General features: G+C 30.8%; 1 protein-coding gene across 1 annotated transcript; it reads left to right on the top strand.

Moving 5' to 3' along the window:
• The first annotated feature begins 4,771 nt into the window (after window positions 1-4,771).
• LOC135950462 (uncharacterized) lies at window positions 4,772-5,554 on the top strand. Its single transcript, XM_065500002.1, has one exon. It carries the CDS (start codon window positions 4,772-4,774, stop codon window positions 5,552-5,554), a length of 783 nt encoding a protein of 260 aa, XP_065356074.1.
• Window positions 5,555-23,617: the final 18,063 nt, after the last annotated feature.

Below are 23,617 nucleotides of genomic sequence, written 5' to 3'. Positions count from 1 at the left end.
AGTCATAGTCTAGTCATAGTCTAGTCATAGTCTAGTCATAGTCTAGTCATAGTCTAGTCATAGTCTAGTCATAGTCTAGTCATAGTCTAGTCATAGTCTAGTCATAGTCTAGTCATAGTCTAGTCATAGTCTAGTCATAGTCTAGTCATAGTCTAGTCATAGTCTAGTCATAGTCTAGTCATAGTCTAGTCATAGTCTAGTCATAGTCTAGTCATAGTCTAGTCATAGTCTAGTCATAGTCTAGTCATAGTCTAGTCATAGTCTAGTCATAGTCTAGTCATAGTCTAGTCATAGTCTAGTCATAGTCTAGTCATAGTCTAGTCATAGTCTAGTCATAGTCTAGTCATAGTCTAGTCATAGTCTAGTCATAGTCTAGTCATAGTCTAGTCATAGTCTAGTCATAGTCTAGTCATAGTCTAGTCATAGTCTAGTCATAGTCTAGTCATAGTCTAGTCATAGTCTAGTCATAGTCTAGTCATAGTCTAGTCATAGTCTAGTCATAGTCTAGTCATAGTCTAGTCATAGTCTAGTCATAGTCTAGTCATAGTCTAGTCATAGTCTAGTCATAGTCTAGTCATAGTCTAGTCATAGTCTAGTCATAGTCTAGTCATAGTCTAGTCATAGTCTAGTCATAGTCTAGTCATAGTCTAGTCATAGTCTAGTCATAGTCTAGTCATAGTCTAGTCATAGTCTAGTCATTTAAATAATTATTTAAAATTAAAAATATGACTGAATGTTTAGGTATGTAAATTATATGTTTATGTATGTAAATTATTTAAAATACCTTTAACACGTATAATTTACACGATTCAACTTTAACATCAATTTAAGTGCCACACATTTAATGTATTACATATTCCTGGAAATTGTTAAAATTCAAGTTCGCTAGGCAACATTTTATTTAGCTAATATTTACATTGTTTTGTATTTCTATGGAAATCGGCTATAAAGTGTCAAATTTAAATAAATGATTAATTATGTTGACGGTTGAAAAACGTTCAAATTGGCTCGAATTCGCTATTAACAAAAATTATTTCAAACAGAATTGTAATGAAGAATTAGATAGTAACATTAAAGGGAATTCTTTGAAATCTACTTTACATTCAAATTAAATAAAAACAATGAGTAAGAGTTTCAAAAGAAAAATAGATTAAGTTGTATATTAATTGAAATTATCTGTAAGTAATTGAGTAGTGCACAATGGGACATCATCAATATATTTTGAAAAAAGCTGTGTGATCCAAATTTATAAGTTATACAAAATAAGTTATTTTTTGGCCAATTTTCAACTCCATTAGGATTCCTGTAGCTCTCGCTGTATACCAAGAGGATGGTTACATTTTACATTCTCGGAAGGCTTGGATCCTTCTCTATAGTATATAATTATATTGGATCCTTCTCTATATTATGTAATTATATTTGTTTGCAATATGCATCTTACAATTGAATTAAACGTGTTCTTCGTACACCATGTCGTATAATTAATTAATAATTAATTGTTTTTATTATGTAAACGCATGAGAATGCCATTTTCTACATATTTCCAACATTCTTTTGTTAAAAAATTAAATCACCTGACTTACAACGGTTGAAATAAATTTACAATGTTCATAACGCTTACATAAATATAAAATAAATTGTTTAAAACGAAGTTAAATGCAACAGTAATACGATGAAGAATTATTTCAGTTTTCCGCCAAAAGTCATAAATGCCATAATGAAACAACAGCAACAACAAAACAACTACAAATAAAATAAAAAAAATGAAACTATTAAGTTGACGCAAAAGAATTTATGGAATAAAAACTGAAGCTCATGCTGCTGCTCAGTGATGGGATGTGTGACACAATTGCACCATTTTTGGCATTACTACACTTTAAAACGGCAACTGGGCATGGTTGATACAGTTTTGGTACTTTTTATACTATAAACAAAGATCACCCTGGCCAGCCAAAAAAGTTTGAAGACCAAGAATTGTCGGCATTACTCCATGAAGATTGTTGTAAAACTCAACACTCATGCTGCAATTTAATAACGTTTGCGAGCAGCAGGTTTGATCCAAAACCAAGGAAATTGGATACCATACGAATTGATGACGAGAGACCTTGAAAGAGAATTTTGTATTGAATAAATGCTTTCAGTTGACCATTGATCGTAAGTATGGCAACGCTGTTTGCTGCGACCGTATATTCGAATTCGAATATTCAGTTAATGAACATTGTAGAAAGTACACCAAAGATGGTGTATGTATTAGAAAGCTCTAGAATATACGAGCTTTGACAGTTAAAGAGCAATCTAGAGTGCAGATGGCAGTGTTATAAATAGTGGCAGAGGTTGCAGTCGTTAGTGAGTTTATCAGAGACGCTTTTCGAATAAACTTCAACTGAGTGCCTTAAAGTGTGCTGTATTTTTCAAGTGGTTATTTTACATTTTAAATAAATAAAGAGTTGTTACAATTTTTAAACCACTAAACGGCTTTTATTTGCAATCAAAAGTATACGGTTTATTTTAAGGAAATAAACCAACGTTTTGAAAAGGTTAAAACGTAACAGTATGTTTGAAATGCTGCTTGAACGATATAAAAGATAATAATTTTTGCACCGAATCATTACGTGCGATGAAAAATAGATCCATTGCGATAACACGAAGCGTAAGAGATCGTATTTTAGGCCCGGACAACCAGACGAATCGACACCAAAGCCAAATATCCATGTCGCTAAGGTAATTCTCTGTATTTGGTGGTAACAAAAGGGTCTTATCTAGCGAACCTCTACCCAACGCAACTGATTCGTTTGTGACAGAAAAGCCCTCAGAATATGCGGTGAGATATGAAACCGAAATATTCCATCATGAAAACTCTAGCCCACATGTTACAATATCTGTGAAAAACTATTTAGAAAGAAGTGGGGGGCAGTTTTGCCTCACCCTTTTTATAGTCCAGATCGTGCCCCGTCCGACTACCATTTGTCTCGATCGATGCAGAACGCTCCCTCTGGAATACGCTTCACTTTGGGAAAAGGTCATAGCTAACAATGGGCAATACTTTGAATAAATTTGAAAAAAAATAAATGCGAAAAATTATTCGAATACGAATAAAAATATAATATTGGCACTATTGGTACCCTTTTGTCACATTTTAGACATCAAATTGGCACTAAATAAAAATATAAAAATCCCATCACTGCTACTGCTACTATGAAAACCAACACCCAAAGCGAAATACGAAATGTTTAAAAAAAAAGAAAGAGAAAGCAAAAAAAAAAAAATCTGCAAACATAAAATAATCATTAAAAATATTTTCAAGAAGCAACAAAACACACAGAAAAAAAGGGAAACAGTTTTATAAATCAGCCAAAAAGAAAATTATGAATACTTAACAACAACAACAACTACAAAAACAGCAACATAATTTCAAAATAAATTTTACAACTAAAATAGAAAAATAATAAAAAAAAAACCAAAACCCTAAAGGAAACCGACACACATTAAAGCGAATCCTCTACAATCATTTCAATGGTTCCATAGCCATTCAACAAATACACAGACACAATAACATTATTACTCGCCAAAGAAACCGTTTCAAGGAAAGGGAAAACAGTTAAAGCATATTTAAAAAAAGCATCAAACACAAACAAACAAAAAAACACCAACTGATTACAACAAGCAATTTATGGCAGGATGAAAAACATTATGTTTTGCCACGCTTTCAACATTAATAAATCAACACGCATTTAAAAGTTACAAATAAAACAGCAACACTACACAAAAAAAAACAGTTAAAAGGATTTAAATGTTTGAGCTTTTTGAACAAGAACATTTCACCTAACTACTCCAGCACCTTTGAGTCATATATTTACGTAGGTACTTAGTTATTTCCGCAGGGCATCACAGATCCTCAAATGAATTAATTAATTAACAATTAATTATTTACACCTTTTAATATTTTTTTCTAAATTTTTTATAAACGAACGATTTAAAGAAAAAATGTCCCAAATATGAATTGCACAAATAAAAACACTTTTTTGCTTTCTTGTGTTTATGAGTTATTACAATCCAGCAGTTAAGCAATTTGTCATTAAATTGGAGACATTCAATTTATATATTTTGTAGTGCAGAGAGAAATCAATTGGTTAAATTGTGTGTCTTGAGTTGCAAAACATTTATTTTGATAGATATCCAACTCGCATCCCACTAAGCGTCCAATAAGCTCTTCAAGGAAAAGACCTAAAGAGCTTTATTTTGAGAAAAGAAGGGCCCATTTTGAAAAAAAGTCAAAAAAGTTTTTGATTTTGCAAATAATGTCAAACATTTTTATTTATTTTTCTCGAAAGATTCAAGAAATAGCAATCTAAACTATTAGGGACAAATTTTGCTAAGAAAACTAGGTAATATGTTACATCGTTGAGAGAAAAAATCTGTTTGGTCAAAATGTAAAATTTTTTCAGAAATTTCTTGACAGATCTTGTTGAAAAATTGTGTCTGAATTACTATCCAATAGGACTAATCTAGGTACAAATTTCATTCCGATCGGAAGACTTTGGATTTAAAAGTTTGTCATGAAATCCCCCATATACAATATATTTCCCCGTACTTCCCTTTAGGAACATAGGTTTTCCATCTTTGAATTTTTTATTTTAAAATAATTAAGTTTTCATTGATTTTGTTTTGACTTTTTGTTTTTTGATTTTTAAAACAAATTTAATTGGATTTTAATTTTTTAAATAAACACATCCACATTGGTGACCCCCGACAAAAATTTAATTGTTTAAAAATGGCAACTTCTGAAGAATTGGGATCTGCCTCATCATTAATTCCAACCGAAGTATCTCGAGTTACTGTTCGCGTACCTCCTTTTTGGCGTCAAAATCCTAAACTTTGGTTTCGACAACTGGAATCTCAATTTGTAACCTCCGGTATTACGTCAGACACAACAAAATACCACACATTGGTTGGATCTATAGAGAGCAACATCCTAAATCATGTTAGTCATATCGTTGAAGCGCCCCCAGCAGAAAACAAATATGAAACTCTTAAATGTTCCCTGTTAAATGAATTTATTGAATCCGAAGAGAAAAGACTTCGTCAACTTTTGGAAAACATAAGTGTTGGCGATAAAAAACCATCCGCACTTTTACGAGAAATGCGTGCATTAGCTTCGGGCAAAGTTTCTGAAGATTTACTCAAGACATTGTGGATTCAACGTCTTCCAAATACAACAAAGGCAATATTATCGGTTAGCAATGATACAATCGATAAATTGTGCTTAATAGCTGATAAAATTCATGACCAGTCTGACCCCACAATCAACGCTGTTTCTGTAAATAATGATGAACGAATCTCAAACCTAGAAAATACAATTCAAGAAATATTTTCCAATATAGATGCTCTATCAATTGATAATCACCGTCGAAATAGAAGTTCTTCAAGGAATTTGTCAAGAAATCGAACTCGTTCTCCATCCGAAAAATCATTTTGTTGGTATCATCATAAATTTAGGTATCGAGCGACCAAATGTCGCTCACCATGTTCCTATAAATTATCGGAAAACAACTAGGCACTTTTCCTACGGTGACGGGTGAAGTTAGCCAACATATAAGTCGCCTGTTCATTCAAGACAATTGATACTGGTGCTGACATATCAGTATTTCCCGCCACAGATGAAGAAAAATCAAAAACCCCAAATACATTTGTCCTTTATGCTGCCAACAACACAAAAATTAGAACATATGGTAAGAAAATAATCAACTGCAAAATTGGTCTACGACGAAGAGTCCTTATGGAATTCGTAGATGTCACAATACCTAGCAATAAACATGCAGTAACTCATCACATTGAAACAACTGGATCGCAGGTGTATGCAAAAACGCGTAGATTATTTCCAGAAAAATTTAAAATTGCCAAACAAGAATTTGAATATATGCTCAATCTAGGTATTTGCTGACCATCTAAAAGCTCGTGGCCAAGCCCTCTTCATATGGTGCCGAAAGGAAACGATATGTGGCGACCCTGTTACAGGGCTCTTAACAAAATAACAGTTCCCGACCGTTACCCCGTTCCACATATCCAAGATTTTGCATATATGCTTGCCGGTAAGAAAATATTTTCTAAAATTGACTTGGTTAAGGCGTATTTTCAGATACCCGTTGGGGAGAGTGATATTCCTAAAACAGCCATCATAACTCCATTCGGGTTATTTGAATTCACTCGAATGACATTCGGTCTCTGTAATGCTGCCCAAACATTCCAGCGTTTCATCTACGAAGTGTTACGTGGTCTTGATTTCTGTTTTTCATATATCGATTTCTTTATTTATTATTGAATTTTATATATCTAGACCCTACTGTAACTTGAAATATAGTAAATACAGATCTTTTTAAAAATTTACTTTCAGAAACACATGAAAACGTATTTTTTAAAATTTTTTATTAATGAGTTTTATATGTATATCTAGACCCTACTGTAACTTTATATTGATCTTTTAAACATTCTTTTTTTGGAATCGGAGATACCAATTCTATATAAAAAGAGCAAAAAATTATTTTGTCCACCTAGATTTTGATTTGGAACCACAGAGCGCTAGTAAACATAACATGGGAGACAATACTACACCCTGCGGTGTACCCCTAGTAACCCGTCTTCAAATCCTGTCATACCCCGAAAATATTCAACTCACTAACGACTCCCTTATTGCCTCTATCCTAATGTAATTAAAGGCTCCCTCTATATCTAATAACGCAGCTAAAGTATATTCTCTATGCTCTAAACCGTGCTCAATGCAACCCACAACCTCATGCAGCACACTCTCCACAGACTTAGCCTTGAGGTAGGCGTGCTGAGCGTTGCTAATGAGAAACTTCATGATGTAGTGTATAAAAATTCACCAAAACAAGCAATTTATTAATTTTAATGCCAAATTTTAAATACGGTTATTCGAGTGATTAAAATCGGGTAAGCTGGTTGATTAACCGAAAAGCAAAATTTGAAGTTAACCGGCTCAAAAAAGCTGAAAATGCAATGAAAACCCGGTTTTTATTTAACCGGGTTATAACGATACATAAATTGTCGAAAAACTGTACTTATTGGCCAAAAAATTACAAAATTATTCACCGACAACAAATTATACATATTTATTATACCCCACACAACCAAAGTAGGGAGGGTGTATTACTTAAGTGCTGTATTATTACAACACCCAACGATCGACTCACAATCACTTTCTGAATTGATTAAACGATGACCGTTCGTTCGCCTGGCTGGCATGCTTTTCGTGTAAATCTTGAGCGCAAAGTACAGGTCCCAATTTTGAAGATATTTCGATTATATTTGGCTCATACTTTTTTTTTGATTAAAATGAAGCCTACTAGAACTGGATCAAGTCAGTCCTTTATTTTACAAATGTCCTCCCGAAATAGAATTTTTGATATAAATGTACACAGAAAAAAATTACGACAAATCAATTGTCATATTAATTACCATTTTCGTCAATACAATTATTTTTTTAATTGAAAAGGCACCAACAACCAATTTTGTATAAATATTTTTGTTACATAAAATTGTTAACACTCAACAATATGTTTTAACAACGAGTTTGTCAAATTAAACAAAAAATTTGTTAATAGTCAACAGTAAAATTTTAACAATAGAGTTTGTAACATTGAATAATTATATTGTTACTAGTTAATTATAGATTTTTCTTATATTAATTAAAAATGCATTTGATAGTTTAAATTGATGTTTTTATTATTATAAACAAATTTACAATTTATTATAATAATGACATATGTACATTAGGGTGGCCCCGTTTGTATGGAGAAAAAATAAGGTATCGATGTTCCCGCCTAAAATGAAAATTTGATTCATTCTAAGACTACGTTTTGAAATCTTTTCGTCCTGGGGTCAATATTTGGCGAGCTGGATCAAAGGATAAAAAGGTCCTTTTTTGAGGTTTTTTACATTTTTTCCATATTTCTTCCAAAGGAAGTATATGTAAATTTGGTATCATATGAAAGGTCTTTGAGAGACGCATTCAATTAGTTAAAAGAAATTTAAAAAAAAAAATTTTAATTAAAAAAATTTAAAAATTTTCGACAAAATTTTAGTTTTTTTTAATTTTTTCATAGAATTTATTCAAATACATAGATGAAATTTCTTGATCATAAACATCATGTAATTTCACCGAAATGGTTTTTCTCGTTTTTTAAAATTCAATCCAGTTCAATGTTTATTCAAATCTGTTTAAACCTAATTTCATCCCTATCTGACAATCTCTGTACTCAATTCATAGTATATGTATGGGCATCAAAATAACTCAAATTTTATAAGCTTTCCATCGATGTATAAATTCTTATACTTTTCTTTTGTTACACTGCGAATATTTAAATTTAAGCTAAAACATTTGCTATACATAACGCTATAATAATTATTTTAATGTTATTCCTTTGGAATGTTGTTGTTAATTTTAAGTAACATGTGAAAAACTGCTTAACAGATAGGGATGAAATTGGGTTTAAACAAATTTGAATAAACATTGAACTGGACTGAATTTTAAAAAACGAGAAAAACCATTTCGGTGAAATTACATGATGTTTATGATCAAGAAATTTCATCTATGTATTTGAATAAATTCTATGAAAAAATTAAAGAAAACTAAAATTTTGTCGAAAATTTTTAAAATTTTTTAATTAAAGATTTTTTTTTTAAATTTCTTTTAACCAATTGAATGCGTCTCTCAAAGACCTTTCATATGATACCAAATTTACATATACTTCCTTTGGAAGAAATATGGAAAAAATGTAAAAAACTTAAAAAAAGGACCTTTTTATCCTTCGATCCAGCTCGCCAAATATTGACCCCAGGACGAAAAAAATTCAAAACGTAGTCTTAGAATGAATCAAATTTTCATTTTAGGTGGGAACATCCGCAACTTAAATTTTGGGGCCACCCTAATGTACATATATAAATTTAAAATATAAAGTTAAAGCTTGTTATGTCCATTATCTCACCTTTTGACCTGGTACAAAGTACAGGTCAGTATCACGTTCCACGAACGGTTATACAGATTGTTCCTCTAGTATTGTTCTTAAATGCGTTCCTTCTAGTGTTTATAAAAAACCGACTTTTTAAAAAACCGGTTTGTCGGTTAACCGAAAATTTGGCTTTTTTAGAAAACCGGTTTTTCGGTTAACCGACATCGAAAAAACCGGTTAAACCGGTTAACCGTCATATATATGTAGAAAACATAAAATGTCCAATAAATTATATACAGCTTTAAAATTTGTAGTTTTTAGTAGTCAGGAATGGTTAATATTAAATAACTATAAATATACAAAAGTGCTAAGTCCATTTTATTTTGTAAAAATTTCAAAATTATTATCTCAGTCAAATGGAATTGAGTGTAAATATGTTACTAAATATATAATATACTTGTTTTAATTATTGGTTTATTCATTAAATTTTTCTGATATGGAACAGAAAATGTAGCAAGTCCCAAAAAAGGACCTATAAGATGCAAACGCACTTTTTCTTAGCTGTGATTATTTGTCATTATAAATCATACCAAATAATTAATAAAACTCCATTATCAGATTTCAGAATATTTGAAATTATGGATTTTGGAACGTTGTTATTTCTGAAAAGGAATTTGTACACTAAGCGAAATGAATAATAAAATAAAATTTTAAGAACAAAACACACTAATGAAGTCAAATTGATTGAAAGAAGGTATGCACATCAAATTCAACTTGACGTTTGGTAAAATCATCATGCTTAACTTCTAGAATTCTGCGGAATTTAATTTTTATAGTTTGATTATGTGGAATTTATTCTGAAAAAGTTTTTAAATAAACTCATCGTCCTCTACTATTTAGAATCATTGTAATTCTTAAAAATATCAATCTAAATAGGTTTATATTGTAAATCACCAGTTTAGGTTTCAAATCAGACCAATAATGTTTGTACAATGAATATAAAAAATGCACAAAACCTAAATTTTAAAAACCGGTTAACCGAGTGATAAAAACCGGATAAACCGGTTAACCGAAAATCAACATTTTAAATTAACCGGTTCGCAAAAAAACCGAGATTTCGAAGAAAAACCGGTTTTTCGGTTAACCGGTTAACCGGTTTATAAACACTAGTTCCTTCTACATTGGAAGAGTCCACTAAAAAAAAAAGTTTTCTATATAAAATCGATGTCCATTTTTTTCTATTGCAGTATTATATTTACATATTCAACTTACCATCTGGAATATACCAATTTCTTTATAATCCGCGAAAGAAAACATACATATTTATACCCTACACCACCATAGTGGGGAGGGTATAATGCGTTTGTGCAGATGTTTGTAACGCCAAAAATATTGGTCTAACATCCACCTTAAAGTATACCGATCGACTTAGAATCACTTTCTGAGTCGATTAAACGATGTCCGTCCGTCCGTCCGTCTGGTCGGCTGGGTGGCTGTCCATGTAAACCTTGTGCGCAGAGTACAGGTCGCAATTTTGAAGATATTTCGATGAAATTTGTACATATTATTTTTTCGGCTCAAGGACCAAGCCTATTGAAACTGTCTGAAATTGGTCCATTATTTCACCTAGCCCCCATACAAATGTCCTCCCGAAATTGGACTTTATCGGTCATAAATGTTTAATTTATACATGTTTCTCCACAAATTCCGCTCTAAATAAGTTTTATATACACAAAATTCATGTCACCAAATTTTGTTACGATCGGTCCATAATTAGTCATAGCTCCCATATAGACCCGCTTCCGAAAATCGCTTAAAAATGTTGGTATACTCACAAAATTCAACATAGTAAACTTTAATATAGACATAAATCACACGACCTAATTTCATGGTGATCGATCCATAATCGGTCATAGCCCCCATATAAGGCCCACTTCCGAAAATCACTCAAAAATATAAATTATTGAAATTTTAAAAGAAAAAATGTTTTAACTCTTTTACTTAGTGTAGGGTATTATATGGTCGGGCTTGACCGACCATACTTCCTTACTTGTTTTTATGATACAACAAAATGTTTAAATTTTTCTTCAATTTTTATTTTCTTGACACATTTATTTTTGTTACTTTCAATATAATATTCCTATTGAATTTTAACAACTGAAATTGTTAATAAATATCTAAAAGAAATTGCTGATATGAGTATTAAAAAAACATATTAAATTATAAAATTATTGAAAAATAAAATCATATTTCAAAAAAAAATTTTCAATTGCTTAATAACTGTTACCATTTTTTTCTGTGTAATATTTATATAGGTAACCAAAAAATAACTTTTTATATAGGTATCCATATAAGGCCCACTTCCGAAATTATTGATATTTTAAAAGAAAATTTGTTTGCTCATTTACTCAGTGTAGGGTATAATTTAATCTGGCATGACCGACCATAATTTCTTACTTTTTTTTAGTTAAGAATAGATTTATTTTTACTTTTACGGATTTTGTTAAAAATGTTATCATAAGAGCAACAAAATGTAATGAAACTTCTACAGAACTACTAATTTAGATTTTTAATAGTATTCCTCGTATTCTCGTCTCGAAGGTTTGTGGAAAACTTCCCTCGCAGTAAATACATATATCTCCTACTAATCCATACTCTTAGATTGAATTACCTGGCCATTCATCAATTCCACACTTGTAATACTATATATTGTAGAGTTAGGTAGCTACGTAAATGATTTATTTCCATAATTATTTAGGATGGTATGGCGCAAGAGTAGTTAATTATTTGCAAACCCTGCAGCCTTTATCTTATTTTTTTAATACATATTTGCATGTGTTACCTTTCACCTCATTCATATTTTGTTTTATTATTATTTTATTGCAAAAACCCTTTAACAATTTATATTTAACAAGAATGTGTGAGAGTTGTTTGGTTTTGTAGCAATCGTTAATGGTTTTGTGTGTATCTGTGTATTCACACATCCGACTATAACTTTTAAATAACTATTCAAAAACAATCCTTTGAAGCGGTTTAAAAGTGCAAAAAATAAGAGAGAGAAGAAGAAACAGGATTAAAACATTATTTGCAAATGTTTGTGCAGGTTCAAAATGTGTATTCGGTTTATAAACTTTATCAACAAATAATAAAAAAAACAACAATAATAATAAAAACATAAAAACAACAATTGAGAAAAACTTTTACGCGAATGTGAAAGAGCAGCTACATATCCATATATAAATGTATATATGTAGTACATATATACGTAACTATGTAATTATATTTATATAATATACAATGTAGTAGCAAAGTTGCACTGCTCATTTTCATATTTTTGTCAGATTAAGTAAGTGACTGACTTAAACTCATTTTGTAATAAAACTCTGAAAACCACCTTCCACTTATGTATACGATAGTCGAACATATAAACACACACTGCCACAAAAGCCTTCATTTATCCATACGAAAGCATTTACTTTGTCACATCCTTAAAAACTATTTAATGACAAGACATTTAACTGAGCGGCGGATTAACATTAAATATTTTTCATTAAAGTGGCCATACTGTGTAAATGTCAGTTTTAAATATAATTAAATATTTCATGTGCATATCTATCTATTTAACCATCTATATGGCCACCGCTGATGTTCTTGTCGTCCAATTTTCGAGCATTACTGGCCCTACGTCACGAATAACACGATCAATGATGGACTCAAAGTTGTCAATTGTTCCTCGTTTATCAGCATAAACCAATGTCTTCACATGTCCCCACAGGAAATAATCGAGAGTTGTCAAATCGCAAGACCATGGATGCCAATTGACAGATCCATTTATCGACATCATGCTATTGCCAAATTTTGATTTCAATTAATCGATGGTAGCGGTCGCCGCACGGTGGCTCATATTTCAATTTCATCGGCCAAAATTCCAACTTTTTGTTAACTCCGATTTCAAAACTTTTAATGCCATTCAATAGTAAACACATTGAAACTAAGGTAGCCAAAAAATTAGATAAAAATATTGTCAATTGTGTGCGTGGCATGCTCTTAAAGTCAAATATTTTATGTCATTTTATAAAAATGTGATTTTTGTAAATTTTATCAGAAGTAAATTATCATTACTCGCAAAGTATTATAGATAATTGGATGATTTTTCTTTTGTTATGTTGGTAGGATAATAGTCTTTAAGAGCTGATATGATTTGTCATTGTACCATTTACACCTGATGTGTTATTAATTTTTTTCTCAGGTACTATATTTTAGCCAAATTTGGATTTCAGTGAAGTAAAAGTGCTTAGGGTCAAAAGGGGTTAACCAAATTTTACAACCAGGAGAAAGTCCAAAGTGTCTTCTTTAAGCCTATATATACTTGTTGACCTGTTTTGACCTGTTTGTTGAACACTTTTTTCATTTGAATGAAATTACTCCCAAATTTTTGTTTTATTTTTATTTTCTTTGTTCATATGACTGGCGCAAAGTACAAGTCGCAATTTTGAAGATATTGCGATAAAATTTGGTACATAAATTTTTCGGCCCGAGGACGAAGTCTATTGAAAATTACTGAAATCGGTCCACTATTTCACCTAGCACCCATACAAATGTTCTCCCGAAGTTATACTTTATCGGTCGTAAATGGTTAATTTATATATGTATGTATCTACACAAATTTTGCTCCAAATAATTTTTATATAAACTGAATTAATGTCACCTAATTTTATGATGATCGGTCCATTATTAGTCATAGCTCCCATATAAGACCCGCTTCCGAAAATCACTTTAACGAGCATAAATCATTTAAAAATGTTGGTATAAACTTAAAATTCAATAGAAATAACATTCATATAGACGTAAATCACACGACCTAATTTCATGGCGATCGGTCCATTATTAGTCATAGCTCCCATATAAGACCCGCTTCCGAAAATCACTTTAACGAGCATAAATCATTTAAAAATGTTGGTATAAACTAGGGTATTCATTCGACTAATGATCGTTCGATTAATCGAATAATTTCTTACGAATAATTATTCGAACAATTTAAAAATGGCCATTTTCGAATAACGAATAATTCGAACAATTTTATGTAGAATAATCGAATAAAACGAATAAATGTTCATATATATTTAAATTTATTAAATTTCTTAAAATTTTTCATAATTTCAAATTTAAATAAGTAAAAATGACTCACAAAAATTGTATTGTTTTTTAAATTCGACAAATAACTAAAGACAAAGGGACTTTCGATCACTGTAGATGAGTGTTCCGATAGCTCCTTCTATAAATATATAAATATTACTGCAAGAAGTTACAATTCTAAAAACAAATCCTTCAAATTTTTTAACTTAGGACTTGAACCAATGAAAATAAAAGGTACGGAATAAAGTAATCGAATGCTGAACACAAATATTGCAAACTAACGTTTTGCTGCAAGAAAAGCATGGAGTTCGTCTTATACATGATTTTGAACATCGTTGAACATCTTTGTCTAATATGGTAATAAACTTTTTGCGTAAATGCTTCAATCTTGGACTGCCTGACTTCAAATTAGCCACGTTCACTGACAATGATATCAAACTTTGGACAGATTTGTGTAATTCCCTAAGACAATTTGATTAAGCAAAGATTCTTGAGGGTATAATACAATTTGTTATAAATAATTTAGATGAATTGAATAAAAAATTCCAAAACGAAACTATAGGGTTTGCTTGTCAATTGTTTTGTAGATTGTTCGGGAGTTAATCTGATCAGAATATTGTTGATGAAAATTTAATGTTGGACTTTGTTTTCGAATGTTTTTTAACATTATCAATACTTGAATTGTTAACATAACGTTATTTTTTGCTTTTCTTTAACAATAAAATATTAATAAACCGACATCAAAACTTCATTCTTTACTTTTTTAAAAAAAATTAAATTATTCGAATAATTCGATTAATTTTAAACGTGTGATCGAATTATTCGAACAAGTTAAAATCTCTTAATCGAATTATTCGTTTTATTCGAACAAGAGAAAAATCGAATAATTCGAATACCCTAGTATAAACACAAAATTCAATAGAAATAACTTCCATATAGACATAAATCACACGACCTAATTTCATGGCGATAGGTCCATAATTAGTCATAGCTCCCATATAAGACCCGCTTTCGAAAATCATTCACGAAAATAAATTATAATGTAGGGTATTATATAGTCGAGCTTGGCCGAACATATTTCCTTACTTGTTTTTATCTGCTGATAACTTTTTTAATAAGTACAGCTGATTCAAAAAACCAAAAATTTGCATTTTCATACTAAATGCTATACAAAAATTAAAAGTTCAACTTTAACCTTAAATTGCGCAACAACTGCTAAACCGATTTTAATGAAATTTAAACTTGGAGAAAAATTCAAGATGTTATCTGTCCACCAAAAAAAAATTTCTAAAATATCTCTATTGGTTCAAAAGTTACAGAGTTTTGGCCGATGGAAAACGAAAATGAGCCACTGTGCGCCGTATATCGTAGAGTCATCCTGTTGAAACCACATCTAGACTAGATCAATGCCATTCATTTATTCAAACAAAATATAATTGAACATGGGGCGGAAACGATCTCCATTGATCGTAAAGCGATATCCGGCTTAATTTTTGAAGAAATAAGGACCGATGATGTTAAACCACACCTAACAGTGCGTTTTTCTGGATGTAATGGAGTCTGTAGGATATGTTGTGTATTGGTCTCACTCCAAGCCTCATCGCTGAATTCAATTTTGCGATAAAACAAACATCTATAAGATGCGCGAATCGATTTCAAAGTAAATTTGGATAATTTGGTACCATTATTCAAGCGTAAACCTATTCATGATGATTTGCCAAGCAGTAAGTTCTATCGGGCTTAAAAAACACCCTTTATTTTGCCAACCCATGTATCGTTTAAACCAATAAAAAGATTAATATGTACATTTTAAATCGTGTTATTTACTTATCAATTTCATGCAAATTCGAACCCTATGGGTAACCCCTAAAAGGAAAATACGTTTTATTAAACTTTACTAAACAAATTTTGATATTGAGTGTATGACTTCAAAAAAAAGATTTTTTAAATTTTTAGCTTTGATTTGGAAACATTTGTACAATATAAATGTATACCTGACCTTTTCCCATCTTTCTGAACCAAAAGAACTGCTCATCTTTTGAGGCCACAAACGCATCAAGCCAATATCGGATTCTCTGTTCCAAAGTGAATCGTATCCCAGGGAGACAGTTCTGCTTCGATCAAAACAAATAGTAGTCGGACAGGGCACGGTCTGGACTATAAAGTGGGTAACTCAAAACTTCCCAACCACTTTATTATTATATTTTGGGTGTTTTTCGGCCAATGCTCGCTTCAAATGAATCAGTTGAGTTCGGTACAGTTACCCTATGATGGTGTGGCCATTCAAATACCTTAGCACCAAAGCCAAATATCCAGGCTTTGGTGTCGATTCGGCTAGTTGGCCGGGCTTCACATACGATCTTTCAGCGATCAAGCATCATTTCGGGCATGTAAAATCGTCTTTCAAGGTCTGTCGGCTTCAATTCGTATGGTACACAATTCCCCTACTTTTGGATGAATCCTGTTGCTGGCAAAAGTTTAGAATTTGCTTTTTGAATAGCTCCCAATGATTTTGCAAGCTCTTGCTGAGTTTGACAACAATCTTCATGGAGAAATGCCTCCAATTATCTAGGTCTTCAAACTATTTTGGCTGGCCTGAGCGATCTTTGTATTCCGTGTCAAAATTGCCATTTCTAAACCGCACAACCGAGCTCTAGCACATTTAAACCGAAGCGTTGCTGAGCAATCGGTATGCTTCAATAGGACTTTTTCACATTAAAGAAGTAATGTAAAACTTCCTGCATATCACGCTTTGTTGGCACAAAATTCAACATTTTCAAAGCAAAAGGAACTTTGTTGTTTGCACTATAACTTTCAATAACTAAGTGGGTATAAACGACAGTTATAAGAACTGTGTTCAAAAGATACGCCATTGTTTCTATGAATTTAGTTGAAACTGGAGTAGGAAGTTGTAGATTGAGGCAAATCCAGGAAACAGTTTGGTACTTTTTTAAAACAGATTTGAGTCGTTTGACAAAATCTAGAACTTTTAATTTTCAAACTTGTCGGGGGGTTTATGCTGCCGATTGATCTTTAATCAAATACACCACTTTCGATTATCATTTGAATTTTATTATACGGTTAAATATCGAAAGGTCAAAATGTTTGTCAGCATGATGAATTAAAACATTTAAAGCAGGGAAAAGTTAATTTTGAACACAGGTTGAAATTAAAACATGGTTAGATACCAAACTAATTGGATAACGGCATTTCATTGGTAACGGTTTTTGCTGTTATTGCGGTAGAATTATTTATAAAATAACGGTGTTTTAGCGGCAACGGTAGTTGCAGTATACTTTTTTTTTCATTTAACATATTTGACGTAAAGTTAGCTTTTCAAACAGTACAAATTCATTATACATCCTCTTAGAAATTTTTTAGATAACTTAAAAAGAATAAAAGTACTTTTTACCAAAACATAGCGAAAAATCGCCTTTTTAAAATGGTTTAAATTCAAATGCATGTAACTTTTATTCAGTCATTATTTTTAAACACTTCTTTCTTTATTTGATATATACATCTGTTGTTAATCCTACAAAAGAAAAATTGAGAAAATCGGGAAATATTTGGAACCGCGGTCATCAATTAACTGGAGTAGGTTGGGTAAAAATTTTGAAAATTTAATTTTCAAATGCGAATATCTCCTAAACTATAAGAGATAATTGATAGCGACGAAGTTTTATGTAGTGCTCGGCAAGAAGATTCTATATGTGTAATTTTTTGGAAATCGGAACACAAACGAAGAAATAGGATAATTTTTAAAATTGAACATACCCGAGATGTCCTACTTTGAGGACCCCTGGCCCAGCTCATGGTGGGCTCATAAGGTCCAAGTTCAAAACTTAAACTCGACTACACTTCCTCTTTGCACTTATGAAATTTCATTCAAATCCGACTAAGGGTTTAGAAGTTACAGATTTATTTCCATCTTTTTTTTCTCATACCACTGTGCAACGGTAATTCATAGTTCAAGAGCTTATGTCGTTTTCTTCCTATATGCATATATCCAAAGCCGAATTCTTTATTAATAAGCTTCTTTCGAAAAATATGGCAGAAAACTGGAACACTATTTTTACAGAGCCTTAAATATTTGACTGACCTAGATTAAAACTTCCAACATATGGTAACCATTGCACATTTAATACAAATAACCATATTTGCATAAATGTATATGGTTTTCTTAAAAATTAAACGTGCTTAAAAAGTCCTTCACAAGCACACACGTACATGTCTGTATGCATATGATTTGCTTAGAGTGCAAAAGGACTAAGTCCAATTTGACAAATTTGAAGGGATAAACAAACAGCTAAAAGGTATCTATTTAAAAAAAAACATATTGGTTCTCATAAAATTTAATTTTATTGAGATTACAATTATACAAATTTTAATGCAGCATATATTATTTAAAAAAGTTTTTGATTTTGAATATGACGGCATAAAACCGAAATAACTATAAAAGTTGTTTGTGCCAACAGTGTATTTTTTGTTATTCTATAGTTTGATATTAAAAATTTAATTATCATGAAATGCGGGCTTAGTGTATTTGCACTCTAAGCATATGATTTTTACGTACAGATCGCTCATTTGCATGAAAACAGTCATAACTTCATAAATCTATATATATATATATAAATGAAATGGTCCATGTATGTAATGGCATCACATGAGAATGGCTGGAGCGATTTGGCTGATTCATTTTTATTCGATTCGAAATTTTCAGGAGGTGGTTTGTAAAGAAAAAAAATTCCAAAAATTTTGTTTTTTAATCCAGCCAACTGTAATAAAAAAAGCTCCCTAAAGTATGCAGTAAAAATTTAGATATTTTATTTGCAATTAAATAAGAACAGGCAGGTGTGAGTTGGAGAAACTTGAAGAACTAACATTAGTAAATGCTACCGGGCGAAGCCGGGGCAACTAGTTTAATATATAATTCAATTGGATGAATCAGTAAATCTATAATATCTTGATTTACTGTTATACATATTTTTTAAATCAACCAGTTTGGATAACTTCACCTTGATTTGTATAAATAAGTTTTCCATCTTATTTGTAACATACTTGCTCTCTGCAGCGCTACTTTCCGCTACAGAAATATGATTTTTATACTTTTATTATGCGTTTGTGCAGATGTGTGTAACGCCCAAAAATATTAGTCTAACACCCACCTTAAAGTATACCGATCGACTTAGAATCACTTTCTGAGTAGATTAAACGATGTCCGTCCGTCTGGCTGGCTGTCCATGTAAACTTTGTGCGCAGCGTACAGGTCGCAATTTTGAAGATATTTATATAAAATTTGGTACATATAATTTTTTCGGCCCAAGGACGAAGTCTATTGAAACTGGCTGAAATCGGTCCATTATTTCACCTAGCCCCCATACAAATGTCCCCCGAAATTGGACTTTATCGGTCATAAATGTTTAATTTATACATGTATCTACACAAAATTCGCTCCAAATAAGTTTTATATATACAAAATTCATGTCACCAAATTTTGTTACGAGCGGTCCATAATTAGTCATAGCTCCCATATAGACCCGCTTCCGAAAATCACTTTAACGTGCATAAATCGCTTAAAAATGCTGGTATACTCACAAAATTCAACATAGTAAACTTTAATATAAACATAAATCACACGACCTAATTTCATGGTGATCGGTCCATAATTGGTCACAGCCCCCATATAAGGCCCACTTCCGAAAATCACTCAAAAATATAAATTATAGAAATTTTTAAAGAAAAATGTTTTTGCTCTTTTACTTAGTGTAGGGTATTATATGGTCGGGCTTGACCGACCATACTTTCTTACTTATTATATGGTGAATTCCAACTTGAAAACCGTTTTCGTTCATCATTTATTCCCTTATACTACTGCTTCTAAGATGCGAATATTTCTAAGTGCATGAAGATGTTTTTTCTTAAATTTTGCGATAAAAAGCTCAATTTTCACTGCACGCAGAGAAAAAATATAGTTGGGCATGGTTACTGTAACCATTTCAATATTGTTACAAGTTTTTAACTATATTATAGTCACACTAACCATTTACATGATTGTGGTAACCATAATATGGTTAACTTACGATTCACATGATTGTCTCAACCATATATATGGTTACAGTAAACATATATATGTTTGTGACAACCATTTATATGATGAAGGACTTATCATATTATGGTGCTCTCGGCTTAAGGCTTATCATAAACTGAGAACAACATATTATGATAAAGTTATTCATCATAAATATGGTTGCCATAAACATATATTTGTTTACCACAATCATGTAAATGGTTACTGTGACTATAATATTGTTAAAAATCTTGTAACACTATATAAATGGTTACAGTAACCATTCCCAATTATATTTTTTCTCTGCGTGTGGGAACGTTTTATATACTTATTTGATGACTTGGATTCAAACTTGTTATTTATTAAAGAGTCTTAGGCCGGGTAACTTATCAATATTTTAAATAGAGTTAAGGCTTAATCAATGTTTAACCTTCGCTTTACCAATACCCACCCTTCTTCGTTTTTATTATAATTTGTTTAATTTTGTTTCGATTTAAATGAAATTAAGTCTCACTGAACTAATTTTAGAGTTCTGTAGAATTTAATAAAAACATTTTAAACTTTTTATAAGGTTTTTTTAAAATTTTGATCGTCGCATATATATATAGAACTCAAAAAAAAACTTTTGGTAAAGCGAAGGTTAAATATATTTTTTGTATGGAAAAAATTTAGTTAAACATTGATTAAGCCTTAACTATGGTTAAAATTTTGATAAGTTACCCGGCCTTAAGTTTCTAAGTTTTAAATCTTGTTTTTAAATTATAACATTCCAGTCTACCAAAGTTATTTTACTCCAATAGCAAACATTTGGGTAGACAAACTTTCTTATCTTAATGAATTTATTTGAGTTATAACGTTATCCCAGCAAATTAGCTATGTCTACATGTAACCATACATTCTGTTAGTTTAAGACCTTAAACTGACATCCTCAATCATGCGTCATGTCAGTTAATTTATCAAAACAGATAAAAACAAGAGAAACTGCACCAAAAACAGAAAAAAAATTAAAGTAAACGCAGAAAATGAAAACAACAACAACAAAAACAAAAATAAAGAACATTTAATGGAAATGCCATAAGTGATGGACAGAATTTACAAAAAACAGGCGCAACATTGAATTAAAAAATTCCCAAAATTGATTCATTCATCTGCTTAAGAATGCAAGTACAAGTTTAATCCCAGGTCAGCGTAAATGATGTAACATGGAAAGCGAAAACATTAAATAAACATCATGGGTAAGTATTTTGAAAATATAACATTAGACCGGTTTGATAAACATTAAAAATAGCAATCGCTTTTTGGATACCGATAGTAATAGGTTGACTCCACGTAACTAACATTTTGTTACAAACATGAGATAATATAGCCAAATGATTCAGATATAAAGATATGAGTTGATATCATTATCTCATCATGGTAAACTAATGTATTTTCTTTTTAATTTAGTACCTCATACAAAACTTTTCGAAATTGTATCATATAATCAATTCAAGTCAGTGATCGGCACTCATAGCCACCAAAGGCTATGTCAACAATCATATTCAGTATCTAGTCAGATTACAACAGAGAAAGCAATGGAATAACTGGTATTTTATAATTCATATTCCATGTACTCTTTCAACCTTAATTTTTAGTGGTCTCCTTTCGTGAGCCGGTCTAATGTTCATACAAGTTAAATACAACTTGCACGATTCGGGTCTATCGTAGTTTGTTGTAATCTGCTCAAGTATTTGTATGTTGTGAGTATTTTTGATATGTCTGTATTTGTGAATAAATGCATATGCACTAGGGTGGCCCTTTTATTGGACTTATTCGATTTTCGGTGCTTTTAAGGTATAAAATGGTTATCTATTATCAAAAACGAAATGCTGAAAATGCTTACTAGTACATTAAATTTAAAATTTCGAATTTTTGGTCAAAGTAGCAATATTTGCACAAAAAATTTAATGTTAAAAAAAATTAGGTGGAAAAATTTTTTACAGTTTTTTGCGATTTGAATTTGGAGATGACGCACAGTGCTTTGTTTTCATATAGGCAATGGACAAAAATAGAAGGAGTTATTGCAGACGAATAAAAATTAGTAGAATATTACCTTTTGGTAAGATTAAGAAAAAATATAATTCTTGAAAAAATCCGTGCAAGGACACTGGTACCTCCCATATATCCTGAACATATAATTTTGAATAAAATTCACAGTTATACTCCTAACATTTTAAAATTTGGTTATAATAATTTCAATAAAGCTATTGTTGTTTGTGAAAATTTTTATTACAATCGCAGCAAGGATTCGGGTGGCTGCCATACATCATTTGCCTTAAAAAACCTATAAACCTGAAAAAAATTATTAATTTTCAGAAATTATTGTTCTCTTATAATATCAGATTAATTTATTTATTAACATTTCAATTCTAGCAAGAATTTACATAACTGCCATATATCCTTTTTTTAAAAAAATTATTGAAATATTGTATATATTTTCTAAATTCGGAAGGACGCCTTATGGTTCAGCTGTAATATTAGAAACTGGATGTTGGATTATACTTTAAGTGTACACAATACCTGCAGAAGCTCATATTACTATCTCAACCTAAGGATATGTAGGTTATATTCAATTATTGAGTTACTTACATTTACATTTTGATTTATGCGTGCCATCAAAAACACATTTGTTTTAAAGATCTAGTCAAAACGAACAAATAATGATTTCACTTTATAATAAATAAGAGATAGGCATTAGATAAAATTAAAGAAAAATTAAAATTGATTAATATGTTTTTTTTTCAAAATTAAATCAAACTTTGGATTTTTTTTGATTTCAGCAAAAAAAACATACAACATCAAGAACCAAATAAAGAACTATTAATACACTTTATGCCACTAAACTACTCTTGTTAAATAACGCAATATTTCTTAGTTATTTAAAAGAAATAACGGTATTATTTTATAAAAAACCAAAAATCTGGAACCATCAAATTGAAAATTTACAAAATGGTAATTTATACATTTAAACAAAAACAAAATTTTAATAGTTTTCATACGTATGGACAATTAATGATTACATTTTCTTATAGATAATACTTAAGGCTATTCTATAGTAAAACATAATCAAAATAGATTAACATATATTTTACTAATATTCCAACAAAGTTTTAGAATTTCAGGCTTACAATAAAAAAAAAATGTTAATTATTAAAAATTGCGCAGATTAAACTCTTAAACCTTTTTTGACAAAAACAGTAATTTTCCTTAATTCCACATTCATATTCTTTCATTTGCAGCCAATTGCGAGTTTATATCTTTTAAAACGAACTTTTAACAATGATTTAAGTTAACCATAAAAAAATATATTTTTCTCCATAAAATGTATGTTGAAAATGTACTAACTTTAGCGACCTCTAGTGACGACAAAAAGAGATATTTATAAAAAAGTCGAATGAGTTATTTAGTT

The sequence above is a fragment of the Calliphora vicina genome, chromosome 2 (assembly GCF_958450345.1).
Source record: "Calliphora vicina chromosome 2, idCalVici1.1, whole genome shotgun sequence".
Lineage (NCBI taxonomy): Eukaryota > Metazoa > Arthropoda > Insecta > Diptera > Calliphoridae > Calliphora > Calliphora vicina.
This window is presented reverse-complemented; position numbering and strand designations above follow the sequence as displayed.